At 44.9% G+C, this 14,469-nt stretch overlaps 1 protein-coding gene and 1 long non-coding RNA gene across 2 annotated transcripts in view; one reads left to right on the top strand and one right to left on the bottom strand.

Annotated features, from left to right (window-relative positions):
* The window catches only part of TIMP2 (TIMP metallopeptidase inhibitor 2), a 46,366-nt gene extending 39,712 nt beyond the window's left edge, over positions 1-6,654 (top strand). The window contains exons 4-5 of the mRNA XM_020813960.3: positions 429-553; positions 4,024-6,654. Coding sequence (XP_020669619.1) covers positions 429-553; positions 4,024-4,221 — 323 coding nt within the window. The 3' untranslated portion in view covers positions 4,222-6,654. The remainder of the gene's footprint in view (positions 1-428; positions 554-4,023) is intronic.
* LOC140704579 (uncharacterized) lies at positions 1,448-14,108 on the bottom strand. Its single transcript, XR_012083849.2, has 2 exons — positions 13,972-14,108; positions 1,448-1,595 (listed from the first exon to the last, which is right to left on the bottom strand). It is a non-coding gene; the product is annotated as an uncharacterized LOC140704579 (long non-coding RNA).
* Positions 14,109-14,469: the final 361 nt, after the last annotated feature.

The raw sequence follows: 14,469 nt of genomic DNA, 5'->3' as shown, positions 1-14,469 counted from the left end.
ACTGCCCTGCCAAGCATGGGTCTGGAAAACACAGGGCAGCCATTTTGTGAAGCTGACAATCAGCTGTAAAAATCGTCGTCTTGCAAACAAACGTCCAGCGAAAATACCCCATTGGAATGACTGTTTTGCGAATCGCTATAGTGATTGCAAGTCATCGTTATGCGGATTCGTCATTTAGCGGGGTCGTCTTGCGAGGTACCACTGTAGGCCTATTGGCGTGACTCGCTACATCAGTACTTGTATTTTGATTTCCCTGGGAAATAGTGAACCTGCTTTGCATGCTTGTTTGTTATTGGCACTTTTTGGGCTGATATGAGATGGTTGCTAATAGATAAGACAGCTCTGGAGAACTCATGAAAATGTGTGTGTGAGAGAGAGTGGGTGGGGAGAGGTGCCCCCCTCAACTAATCACTGTTTTGTTATGGCAGGGAAGTCCGAGGGCAATGGCAAGATGCACATCACACTGTGTGACTTTATTGTTTCCTGGGACTCCCTCAGTGCTACCCAGAAGAAGAGTCTAAATCAGCGATACCAGATGGGTTGTGAGTGCAAGGTAGGTCCAAAGTCAGGTGGATTTCCTGCAATACCTTGAACTGTGTATTAATTTTTAAATGAGTTTTTTGGAGGGTCTGAATTTTAAACTTAGGGTTTTTTTTTGCATATTAAACCTAAACGTTATATTGACAACCACAGAAAAGTCAAGAAGACTTTTCTTACATTAAATGTTGAGCATTTCTCCCAGATACGATAGTGAAGCCACAGCCTCTGATTTTTTTTAAAAAAAATACAAAGCAGAAGTAGGCAACATGCATCCTGGAGGCTGCATGAAACCTGACAGAGGCTCAAAGCAGGTTCAAGCATCCCTGTAGCCCTCAGCACCCCCTATATATACATTAAATATCTTTAAATCAAAATTTTTGTACTCCTCTAAAGAGGGGCAGTTTTGCTACATTTTAATGGGAGCCTAACATCCCTGTTAGACCTTGATGTTAGGAAAGTGTGAAGGCAAGAGGAGAAGGGGACGACAGAGGACGAGATGGTTGGACAGTGTCATCGAAGCCACCAACATGAATCTGACCTAACTCCGGGAGGGAGTGGAAGACAGGAGAGCCTGCCGTGCTTTGGTCCATGGGGTCACGAAGAGTCAGACACAACTGAACGACAACAACATCCCTGTGCCCACCCATTAAAAATAAAATAAAATTAGGCCACTACAGAGTACATGCAGAGACAAAAACCGATCTTTTGGTCAGAAGTCTTTTTTTGGGGGGAATGGGGAAGTCATAGGAGAATGTATAGCCTCCAAGATGGGCATTCATGGCCCCTGGACCTCTGGAGATTGCCCAGCCCTGATAATAGATTGTAAGCATTTGCTAAAGTACAGCAGGTAAGAATTCTTCTTTGTGGTCTCTGTGAATGCATACAAATGGGTTTCAGGGCACCTGTGCAGAGACTCTTGGAAACTTCCAGAGCTTTTACACGTGTCCATTAGGACCTCTCTTCCGTCACGCTCTCCCCGCCTATGGCATAGAGTGCCTCTGTTTCTTTTTTGCCACTGCTGCATCAACACCTTGGCTATGGAGCTCCATTCATGTCTGTAAGAAAATAAAATAAGGACACTTAGATCTCTTCAGGACCTTCCTCCATTTCCTTCACTTTGTGAGTGAAGAAGAAGAAAAAGGAGGAGGAGGAGGAGGAGGGAAAAGAGAGAAAGGGAGAAATAAGGAGAGAAGACGAAGCTCTTTTCCCATGCTATTTTCCACTGGGCCCTTCGCTCTTTTATGGCCTCTTCAGGCCCCTTAAAGCAGTGTGAGTCTTACCTGAACAAAACAACTGTATCTGACGGGCATTCTCAATGCCTCTTCTATTTAGGTGAGACTCGCCAAACTAACTCCTGCCAGGCCTGTAAAAACTTAGCAAAACCAGCGCTTAAATTTCGACTCCAATGCCTACAATCTTGCCTCTGGGAAAAATCTCTACAACCATCCCAGCACCCGGACATGGATTCTAGCCAGGCCCAAACTACAGATCCCTCACCTACCTCTCCCGCTTCAAGATCCATCCAGTCTACAAAATAAAAATAAAAATAAAATAACATAAAAATAAAAATCCAAACCAACATCAGAAGTGAAGCCTTCAGGGTTGATACCGAAGCCTATATCAACCCATTCCACTGTGTCGACACCGAAATCAACATTGATCCCATCAGATGCATATAGGAAGAAAAAGAAGTAGGCCAAGCACCCTCATGCTTCATTGCCTGGGGAATAAGCTAGATCCCCCACCCAATCTGTGGATGAAGCTCGGCAAGAGACTGTTTGCCTCGAATTATTGTCTGGGAATGAGGATGTCCCTCTCCCTCTGTCTGAGCCCTCCCAAGTTCAGTCAGACTGGGAGAATACTTCGGCTGAGGTCACTGCAGTCATGCAACCGGTGCAGGCGAGCCCTAGCAATAAAATGAGCTCTATTTCAGGCCGTACATCAGTATCGGTCTTGGACTCGATATGGGATGATCTCTCCCGAAAGACGACTCATAAGACCCACTACGTCGACCTGCATGTCGATACTGAAGGGCACCAACCTCATGCTCAATACCGCACGATTGTACGTCAGGAGCCCCCGTATTGCCATAAGTGCTTTAAAAAGGTTTGTCTTTATGACCGACCCACCTATTATGAGCCTGAGATTTATTACGATTCCGGACCATACAAGCCAGACCCTTGGTATTGTAGACACACTATATGTCACTATTATGCCTATGTTTACTACTTGGGCTCTTCTTCTATGTCCCTGTCTCCTCTTTGATACCAAGCACCAGCTGAGGTTCTTCCATACCAGTCTTCAGAGGATGACTGGCATACTGTTTCTCCAACTCCGGTACCATCCCAGCATTGTAAAAGACCCCTTCCAACTGATTAAGAGAGTTATCAGTTGACATTGAAAAGATCACATCGGCACCCACCCGACCATCTCGAGCCCAAGCAATCATGTCTCAAGTTCAGTCATCTTCTGTGAAGGTTACTACAACTTCCCGGGTCCCACGACACTGACACCAACCAGCTACTAGATGGCAAATTATGCACAAATTGGACAGTGCAAAAGATAAACAACCTCTTCAACATCCATCGGCATCAGTCCTGAGAATCCTCTCTCCATTTCTGGAGCAGCCCCCAGCCCCCAGTATCGTTTTCACACTGATACTGACAACTCCAATGCTGAAATGGCAGATTCACCACCCAATATTCCAACACCAGATTCTGATATCACAGAAAACCAACCTTCATCTCTTTTGGAAGATTTTACATATTACACCCAAATGATCCTCTGTATCGCTAAGGTTATGGATCTTGCTGTTGACCAACTGGCACCAGAGGATAAGGAATCCGAGCATATTACTAAAGACCAGATCCCTCCACTTCATGTGGCTTTTATTTCTTCTCAAACTTATAAAAGAATAATGGAAGAAGCCATCCTTGGTTCCTCAGATTCCTAGGAGGGTCAAGAAACTATACAAAACCCATGATGCGCTACCACCTTTCTTTCTAAACATCCTCTCCCTAACTCATTCATTGTCGATGCTACTCAAAATAGGGCAGAAAATCGCTCTGCCTCCACCCCCAGCAATCATGAGGGTGTTGACCCACCTTTTCTGCAATTCCGTCCTGACAAAGTCACATTCTACCATGACCTCACATTCCTCCCTAAAGTTGTATCTGGCATTCATTTGCAGCAACCCATCATTCTGCCTACATTCTTCCCATCACCTACTAAAGATTTAGAGGTGCTCCCTACACTCCTTGGATGTTAGGCGCACCTTGACTTTTTATGTCCCCCATTCTGCTTCCTTTCAGAAGTCTTAACAGACTTCCCAAAGGCATCAAAATGACCACAGGCAGAAGCAGTTCTTGGGTGAGATGGACACGGAGTTCATCAAGGTGCTTCTGTTGCTTTTATGAATGGCCTTCAGGCTGATTAGGGATAGTGGCAAAGGACAGATACTTAAAGCATCTTTTCTCTCAACAGATCTCTCGCTGCCCCTCCATCCCCTGCTATGTATCTGCTCAAGATGAGTGCCTGTGGACTGACTGGGTGACAGAGAAGAACATCAACGGGCGGCAGGCAAAACACTATGCCTGCATCAAGCGGAGTGATGGTTCATGCGCGTGGTACCGTGGAGTGGCTCCCCCCAAACAAGAGTTCCTTGACATTGAGGACCCTTGAGTCCCCAGGGCCATGGCATTCCAGTAGCCAATAGCAACAACACCTGTAAGAAATTAAGATTGGTCCACCTTTGACATCACTTCTTGGAAACAGCATGAAAATAAGGTCTCCTGGGCAGGCACGGTAAAAGGTGGGTGGAGGGGGCTAAGGAAGAGGATGTCTTGGCCACCTTTATATTGCTTAGTCTGTTTCTTCTTCCTTGTTGTGCCAAGGTGTGGTTTCTTAACTTTTTTGTGTCATAGCAGCCGATCCACCAAGGCACAGTGGAGAGAATCAGAATTAACAGTATGACTTGCTGTCAAAGGTGTTGTCTCTGATTCTGTGTAGCTGGCCTACCAGGTTCTTTTCGCCTTGAGAAGGGCATCCCTCACTGTGGAGACAGCTCCCACCCTGCTTGTTTCTCACCCTGCTGGCTTTTGCTTGTTTGAAAACTCATACCTCCACACACACCCGTCCATAAAACACTGTTGCCACATTCACAGATACAGGTCTCTCTTAGCCCCCATAAAATAAAATATTGGCTGTCACAAGTCATGGTATCCTCTTGCTCTAGCGAAGTATGTTGTTTTCCTTTCCCAAGGACAAAAGAGCCTTGAGGAAAAAAATAGTTGAGAATCAACCATTTGAAGGTCAGTCTTTTCTTCTCTTCAAGCAAAGCACTTTGGGAACATAAAGCTGACATATAGTCATTAAGCCCCTGTGCATGAGAGATGCATGCAGATTCCTGCTGTGTGTTCCTAGGTGTCAAGTTTCATTACGAGAACATTTGCCTGGCCATCTAGGTTAGCCTGTCAGGCTTCCTAGTCAAACCATATGCTTTACCCGCTTAGTATTGCATGCCTGTGCCATTCATGTATATCTGGTGCCAAAACCCCTTCTTGGTCTTCAGATAGACTTGCTATTCCCTTGATACGCACAGCGTTTCGTGGACCAAAAGAGCTTCCCTTCCTCTTCTCTCTCCTGCTGATTGAACATTCTTGCTGTGCAGAACAGTAATTTTTAACGTGGCCAGTGCATCTCCAAGATCTGCCAGATGTCCTATGTAAAAAATTATTCTTTTGCCAGGAACTCCTCTGAAGGAAAGAGGTCCCTCCCACATATGTGACTACAAGAGCAGGCAGGTCAAGGTATAACCTTGTAAACTGTGAGTATAAATGCTATGTTATAGTTAGGAAATGGATCTTGGCTGCCGGCAAAAGAATCCTTGCTCATCTCCTGCCTCTGACTCCCTCCCTCCCCTCCCCTCTTCTGAGCCAATTCTCTCTCTTTCATTGTGCCCCCTGAGCTCTGTGTAGGCACCCGCTCTTGGCAATACGCAAAATCAGTTTGGAGGGTGTCCAAAAAATACAACTAGCTAGACCTGTCCCTTAGTAGCTTTTTCATGCTGTTCATCAAGGTAAGAGTTTAAAAGATGTCATATTGGACCAGTCTCTTTGATTTCAGTATATTTTAAGAAAGAAGGAAGAAAAAAACTGTTCAGGCCAATATAAGACTCCTGTTTTGCTTCCTGTATGGTTATAGCCTATGTGACATTTACCTCTTTTTCTCTGTTTCTCTTTGCTGATATTCTTTGATTTTAATGTTTTCCATTTGTTTTGGCAATCAGTTGTATCATTCCTCTACTCCATTATTTTCTTTTTAATTTCCTTGTTTAGCTGTTAGATTTGCACTTATTATTATTATTTTTTTAAAAGGGGGTTCTGCATTGAAAGCTTTTAACAATGGGAAGAATGCCAGAATTGTATGGAGGGTGGACTTCCTCCAATTATTACCGAGTGCCAGTGGGGACAGTATTTCTCCTCTTGTCTTCCTCCTCATGCCTCTGCAACATGTACAGGTGTGTGGGGTTTTTTTCCCCTCTGGGGGTTGTAGGCTGGCTGTGACACGTGACTGCTTCTTGCTAGCCAAATTGCAGCTCTGTGCCTGCCAGTGAGCAAGATACTCCTGCCCTTCCAGTAGCAACCATTGTGGAAGATCTATTTATGGAAAAGCAGTATCAAAAGCTCTTCACTTGGCTTAATTTATATAGCTGTGTGGTTTTGTGCCACACTGAACCTTCCCTGATACATTCATACATAAATGCATACAACTCAGTTTCCCCTTTTCCATGCCAGCAACTCAAAATATTTAAAAAAAAAGGTTTACATTATTTTCAAATCTTTGCTTAGTAAGTATGAAAAATAAGTATCTAACGCTGCCATAATTTAAAGCTTATTGGGGAACTGGGGCTGGGATGCTGTTTGGTGGGTGGAGTAATATGGGGGGAATGGGGACCTTTTTGTTGTTGTTGGATTCTGAAAGCTGAGATTTTCTTGTGCTGGGAACACATGAAAGTTGTTGAATAGACAAGCAGACTGTGCATGTCTCTGATGCTTTGTATAATTCATACGTGGACACTTGAGTCTTTGGACAATAAACAGTATTATCAAATAATATGGGAACAGACTCTCCTTGCCCAGAGTAAAACTTGTAACCAGTTGTAGAGATTCAGCCATTGAAAAAGACACACTACAATTTTGTGGGGCCCCTAATCCTAGGATAGGGTGAAGCTGTGAGTTTGAGTTGTTTTGTGGCCTGAGGCAGGGAAAGAAACTCTGTCTTTGGTGTGTGGCCTAGCTGGAGGCAGAGGCCTAGACACTGTAGCTAGCTTACCAGTGGATGAGTGGTGGAAGCTAAGTTGTAACACAGACTCTCACCGACAGGAAAAAAGTGTACTTTTAAATTGAGGCTTGAAAGTTGACTATAAGCCTGAGGAAAGGAACATGCCTTTAACCAGGGGAAAGAAAGCTGAGCAAGTGCCTTGTGAAATGGCTGTTGGGTCAGATAATGAAAATGGGGATTTTGAGGAAGGATTTACCTCAGATCAGGAGAGAGAGACCTCAAGGGAAGACCCAATAGAATTCAGAAAGTGGAAATTGGAGATAGAAATGAGGGCCAAAGCTGAGGAAAGACAAATGGCCTTAGAACTGGAGAGGGGAAAAATTGCCCTGGAAAAGGAGAGAATGGCATTTGAACTGAGGAAACTAGAACTGGCAGCTCAGGCCAATAATAACAATAACAACAATGGCAGAGATAACTCTGAGGGGAGACAGCTGTCAAAGGCAGAAGAGATTCCCAGTCTTTAGAAAAGGAGATGATCCTGAATCATTTCTGGTGATGTTTGAGAGAGCATGTGAAGATTTTGAAGTGAGGGAATCTGAAAGAATGATAGTGTTGAGATCTCAAATTAGTGGAGGCCTGGCTGAGATCTATGCGGAGATGCCTATAGAATTAATTAAAAATTATGGGGAATACACGAAATTAGTTTTTGCCAGGTATGGCATAAATTCAGAACATTTGAGACAGAAATTCAGGGCTCTAACCAAGAAACCTGATGAGTCTTACTCTCAGTTGGGGGCAAACTTGACCAGATACCTGGACAAATGGCTTGTACAGGAGGGAGTCCAGACAGTACAGGATCTCAAAAACATTATTGGACTGGAGCAGTTTTATTCTCTCTTACCTGGAGAACTGAAATATTTAATCAGGGACAAGAAACCCAGAAATTTACAAGAGGCAGGGGAGGTTGCTGATTTTATTTCCCAGATTAGAAAACCCAGCTTTTCTGAGGGGAAAGTTGTGAGGAAAGCTTGGGAGGACACAAACAAATATCCCAAGGGACAATTTAAGAACCAGCAGAAGGTCGGGGCCATTTTGTGGGCAGACCAGAACCAGACCAGAAACCAAAATTTGGAGGGAAAAGGAGTTAAGGGTGCTGGGAATGATCAGTTGAACTTTAAGACTTGTTTCCGGTGTGGAGAGAAAGGCCACATTTCAACCCAATGTGGTAAAAATAGAGAATTTGGGCCACAAAAAGGAAATTTAAGTAAGCCCAAAGCTGTATACTGTGTGCAGCAGGAACAGGTTAATCCACCAAGGGAGGAGTTAGTCGCTATGGCAACACAAGCTAAGCTCTCTACACAAGCTGATAATATTGAACATGATCTTCCTTTGGCAGAAGTTAGACATTGCTTTTTAATTAAAACAGAGCAGGAGTTATTTAAAATGGCTGGAGATAATATTTGTGTCTTTAATAATAAATACATGGCTCTGAAGGACTCATGCTCACAAGTAACCTTATGTCACCCTGATATAGTCCCTCAGAAATACATTTTAAAAGGGGAAGACATGTCTGTTAAGGGAATTGGAGAAGAAGCTGTCATTTTGCCTGTGGCTGAATTACCCATTCGATATCAGGGATGGGAAGGACAGTGGAGAATAGGAATTTCTTCACAGTTGCCAGCAGCGGCTTTGATTGGAACTGACCTGAGCATGTGAAGAGGGTTTTAGTTCTAACACGTTCCCAACAAGAGAAAGCAGGGACAGCTGAGGAAGGGAATGAAAGTCATAGGATGTGAATGCCTGACAATATTGACACATCCAAGATAATTCAACTTAATATTCCCCAAAGCAATATGTTCACTCAGGAACAAAAAGCAGATTCCACACTGAAATGCTGCTTTGAGAACGTTTCTGAAGTAAAGTTAACCCCTGAAAGACCTGAAAGGTTCTGCACTGAATAGGGCTTATTGTACAGAGAGTCTCTGCTGAACCCCAGGAAAGGAGGGGAGAATATTCAAAAACAGTTAGTGGTTCCTGTGAAATATCGCCAGAAAATAATAGAAAGGGGACACTCAGATGTATTTGCTGCTCATCTAGGCATTAATAAAACCAAACAAAGAATATCACAAAATTTCTACTGGCCTGAGATGGGAAAGCAGATTAAAGATTTCTATCAAAAATGTGATGTTTGACAAAGGCAGGGGAATAGCCATGATAAAACTTTTGAGTTGCTGTTTGGGAGAAAAGTGAGAGGACCCCTTGACTTACTCGAAGTTGGGAGAAGATTCAAGAATCTGATCCTGAGAATGTAATATCTTATTTAGACAATCTGATGAACACTCTGAAGCCTCAACCTACTCAGGCCTCCAGGAGTGCTCATTACTCTTTCTCTTCAACTGCTGCCACCAATTATGATTCAATATTCAAAAAGGACAAGTGTTTCTTCCAAAACAAAATGTATTTATTGGAATAACAAAATAAAATGAGTAAATCACAGGTAGATAATCATGGTTTCTCATTCACTAACACACACAGACTTTTCCTCACTGACTATTTTGGCTCACATGCCTACATACATGCTAATCACTAACTCTCCAGCTCTCAATCTCAATTTCCAACTCAATCTCTCCATCTAACCCTCTCACACCTCTCACACCCCTTTTATATTTCAGCTCCTCCCCCTTCTGCACCACCCTCCGTCCCTTCATTGGCTTATGTTCCACTGCCCAGCTGTGACGGACAGGTGAGAGCAGAGCTGAATGTTACAATACCTCCCCCCTTAGCAAGTTGTTTCATGGGGGAAAAGCTAAAGTGCTTTCCTCTCATGAACAACGAGGAGCAAAACAACATTACATTATCCCATTAATACCATAACACTTACCAAACATTTAAATCAACATTAATTAAACATCTTACCTGCATTTTATACTTTAATCTTACACTCTAGTTGCCATACCTTACCATCTCCAATGTTCATTCAGGCATATACTTAATAAAAAAATATAATATTTTAAAATACTTACATAAAATTTCTTTTGCTTACAAAACAAATAACATTTATCAATGGGTACATGCACATCCAACTTTTATTACTTTCACCATTCTAAGAGTCCATTCTTTTCTTCTTTAGTCTTCTGGTCTTCTAGAGAGGGCATCTGCAGCACCGTTCTGAGTCCCTTTAATTACTCGAACCTCAAAATCAAAGTCCTGCAGGATCAAAGCCCATCTCATCAGCTTGCTGTTGTTGGCTTTGATAGTCCTTGACCACAATAGTGGGGAATGGTCAGTACACAAGACAAAATGTCTTCCCCAAATATATGGCTTAAGTTTCTGAACCACATACACGATAGCAAGACACTCTTTTTCGATGGTGGACAGGTGTCTCTCGCCTCCCTGCAGCTTCTTGCTCAGGTACGCCATTGGATGAAGATCTCCGCCGTCGTCACTCTGGCACAGCACGGCTCCTAACCCGGAGTTGGATGCATCTGTGAAGATGGTAAACTCGTGCTGGAAATCCAGAGCTCTTAAGGCTGGGTTGGTTATCAACGCCTCCTTCAGCTTCCCCAACGCCTCCTCGCAGCTGCTGGTCCACTGGATACTGTCAACACTCTTCTTGCGTGTTAAGTCAGTTAATGGAGCTGCTATCTTGCTGAATCTAGGAATAAATCTTCTATAATAGCCTACCAGCCCAAGAAAATATCTGACCTTTTTCTTGGTGGTGGGTCTAGGCCAGTTACTAATAGCTTCCACTTTGGCTTCTAGGGGTTTGATCCTACCTCCCCCCTACTACATGACCCAAGTACTTCAAGTCGGGGCTACCCAGCTGGCATTTGCATGCTTTCACTGTTAGCCCAGCTGCATTCAATCTTTGCAGCACTATCTCTAAGTGACAAAGGTGATCTTTCCAGGTGTGACTAAAGATCCCTATATCGTCAATGTAAGCCACTGTGAAGTTGCTAAGCCCTTGTAAAGTTTTGTCCAGAAGTCTTTGGAAAGTAGCTGGTGAGTTTCTTAACCCAAAACTCAGGACACAGAACTCGTATAAACCAAAAGGGCTGCAAAAGGCTCTTCTCCTGATCTTTGGGGTCAATTCTCACTTGCCAAAATCCTTTTGTTAGATCTAGGCAGTAAATATATTGACATCCCCCTATGGTCTCTATCAGGTTGTCTAATCTGGGCATAGGATATGCATCCGGCTTGGTTACATGGTTCAGCTTTCTATAGTCCACACAAAACCGAATACTGCCATCTGGCTTGTCAACCAAGACTATAGGAGCAGACCAAGGGCTGGATGAAGGAACAATGATGTTTTCTTTCAACATATCCTGTAGCTCCTTGCGCACCTTATCAACATATGGCCCAGTAACTCTATATGGAGTAACTGCTTGTGGGGGTGCATCTCCTGTATCAATCTTGTGCACCACTCCCTTGGCTAACCTGGGTTTGCTTGAGAAAACCTGTTGGTACTTTGTAACCAAGGCCCTCAATTCACTTTGTTGCTCATGGGAAAGTACAGGGCTAATTTTGACATCTTCATGGTTATATCTTGCTTTCCCCCTCCCTTCCCAATAGGGTAAGTCATGTTTCTCATTGTCAGCTTCCTTCATGGCAAACAGCACTCTGTTCTCCTCCCTATAATATGGCTTGATCATATTCACATGGACCACCCTCCTGCCTGGGCCTCCACCTTCCTTAACGATATAATTAATGTCGTTCATTTTACACCCTGTGAACTGGTCAAAAGAGTCAGTACTCTAGAGTGGAGGTATGAGTAAGGGTCGATTTTGACTGTTCTCCAGGTTGTGCTCTCCCTCTCCTGGCCCTTATTGATCCCTAATCCCAGAGGGGGAGATTGTTCATTTGATGATGTATCCTCTTTCTAAAGGTCCTCTTACAGCACTCTCTTTTCTACATACATTGCCTCCCACATCCCTGTTTCTTGGAACTGGCAATCACATCACCCATGGCTTAGGTGACAGCACACAATTAATTCAGCACCACAGAATGATTCACTATAAGGCAGGTTCCATGGTAGACATTATTGTTTCTGTCCATGGAGTTTTCTTGGCAAAGATACTGGAGAGAAAACTCCAGAAAAACATCTACTTCTGCTTCATTGACTATGCAAAAGCCTTTGACTGTGTGGACCACAGCAAACTATGGCAAGTCCTTAAAGAAATGGGAGTGCCTGACCACCTCATCTATCTCCTGAGAAACCTATACGTGCGACAGGAAGCAACAGTTAGACCTGGATATGGAACAACTGATTGGTTCAAAACTGGGAAAGGAGTAAAACAAGCTGTATACTGTCTCCCTGCTTTTTTTAACTTATATGCAGAATACATCATGCGAAAGACAAGACTGGAGGAATCCCAAGCCTGAAGGTGAAAGAGGAGACCACAAGAAATGGTCTGAAGCTCAACATCAAAAAAAACTAAGATCATGGCCACTAGTCACATCACCTGGCAAATAGAAGGGGAAGATATGGAGGGAGTGACAGATTTTACTTTCCTAGGCTCCATGATCACTGCAAATGGTGACAGCAGCCACAAAATTAAAAGACACCTGCTTCTTGGGAGGAAAGCGGTTACAACCCTAGACAACATCTTAAAAAGCAGAGACATCACCTTGCCGACAAAGTCAAAGCATAGTCAAAGCTCTGGTTTTCCCTGTAGTGATGTACGGAAGTGAGAGTTGGGCTATAAAGAAGGCTGACCACTGAAGAATTAATTGATGCTTTTGAATTGTGGTGCTGGAGGAGGCTCTTGAGAGTCCCCTGGACTGCAAGGAGATCAAACCTAGCTGATCTGAAGGAAATCAACCCTGAGTGCTCACTGGAAGGACAGATCCTGATGCTGAGGCTCCAATACTTTGGCCATCTCATGCGAAGAGAAGACTCCTTGGAAAAGACACTGATGTTGGGAAAGTGTGAAGGCAGGAGGAGAAGGGGCCAACAGAGGATGAGGTGGTTGGACAGTGTCATCGAAGCTACCAACATGAATCTGACCCAACTCCGGGAGGCAGTAGAAGACAAGAGGGCCTGGCGTGCTCTGGTCCATGGGCTCACGAAGAGTCGGACACGACTTAACAACTAAACAACAACAATGGTAGACATGTGTTTCTACCTCACTGAGGGCATTTAGCAGTTCTCAAAGATTATATGAACCCCAGACTGATTTCTCTGATGATTCCTTGAATAGCCAGGATGCAGTTGTCACATTGCCTAATGAGGATGCTTTATGGTTTCCTTGGTGCCTGGCATGCTCCAGGGGTCATATAGAAGGGCAAGACTTCCCACAAACGTTTAGTTGTGTAGAGATCCTTGCACTGGTGATGATGAGTACAGTACTTGAAAGTTAGAATAACCTTGCATGTTTAACCCACTTTGCCAGCCGTAACCTAACTTCACTGTCAAGATTCATGCTGTAGTAGTGCACTGTTTGGAAGACTGATCCACTGAGTTACCACCAGAGCATAGCTAGTTGTGGCCTGCATCAGATTTACCAAGTGTGAATATTATTTTCTTACGGACACTCAGCAACTCAGATGCAGGCCCCAATGACGTAACTATGCTGTTCTTTGGAGCACAAACCTATCTGAGGTGAACTGGCCATTCATCAGCTGGCTGGGATGGACCCGTAGGAGACGTCACCCTGCAAATGCTTGAACGGTCCACGATCTCTGTGCTGGAAAAGGAACAGCAGAGCACAACACCTACATGAAGCACATGCATTTGCGTTTTCTAAACCTGTAGTTCTGTGGTAGGGCATATGTTTTTTTCCACCTGAAGGCCCCAAATATAATTCTTCCGATCTCCAAAGAACCATAGGGAAAAAAAAATCTTTGCTTGGGACCACAGGAAATATGCAACCGGCTGAGTAAACAGGACTGACCTAGGTGGACGAAGAGACTTCCCATCGCATGGCCTTAACCTTAACCCCCCATAACACCTTCCCTGGAAGGGTTTAAGAAATTAAATCTCAAATAAGAGTGAGCGAGGCTTAACGAACGTTATCCCCCTTTAATGTCGTCGCACCCGCATTCGCCTTCCATCAAGGACGGCAAGACTGACACGGAGCCCAGAGGCATCACATCATCATCATCATCCGTTCGCCTCTGCCGCCGCCGCCACCCCCCCACTCCCCCCACCTTCTCCGAGGCACGTGGCAGGAAGTGCCCTCCGGTCTCTGCGGGACACTGCGGCTCCTGGGCGCCCAAGCCTCTTCTCTTCTTCTTTCCTCCTCCTCCTCCTCCCCTTTCCTCTCCTCGCTCAATAGACGGCCCTGCCTGCACCCGGTCAAGGGACCCGTATAAGCTACAGGAGGCCCCGCGCGGCCGACGAGGCAGTGGGCTTCAGGAATGCCTTTTGGGCAACACACAAAGGGTAGCAGCCAGTGGCGGTCTGGGTAGCCAAGTGCGCCTCTGCGGTCCGGGGCGATCCGGCATGGAGGCGTCACCGTCGCCCCCACCGGGGCCCGGGAAGGAAAACAACAGGCGGCGGCGGCGGCGGCGCCTGCCCGGCAGCCACCGGCGGGTGAGCGGCGTCAGAGGAGGCCGGGCGGGGCTTCCCTGTTTCTCCTCCCCTTGAGGAGGCGGAGGAGGAGGCGGCGGCTTCGGCCCTGCACTACGGCGGTGGCGGCGGCCTAG

Source organism: Pogona vitticeps, chromosome 2, assembly GCF_051106095.1.
Source record: "Pogona vitticeps strain Pit_001003342236 chromosome 2, PviZW2.1, whole genome shotgun sequence".
NCBI classification, from domain to species: domain Eukaryota; kingdom Metazoa; phylum Chordata; class Lepidosauria; order Squamata; family Agamidae; genus Pogona; species Pogona vitticeps.
The sequence above is the reverse complement of the archived record's forward strand: the minus strand, read 5'-3'. Positions and strand labels throughout refer to the sequence as shown.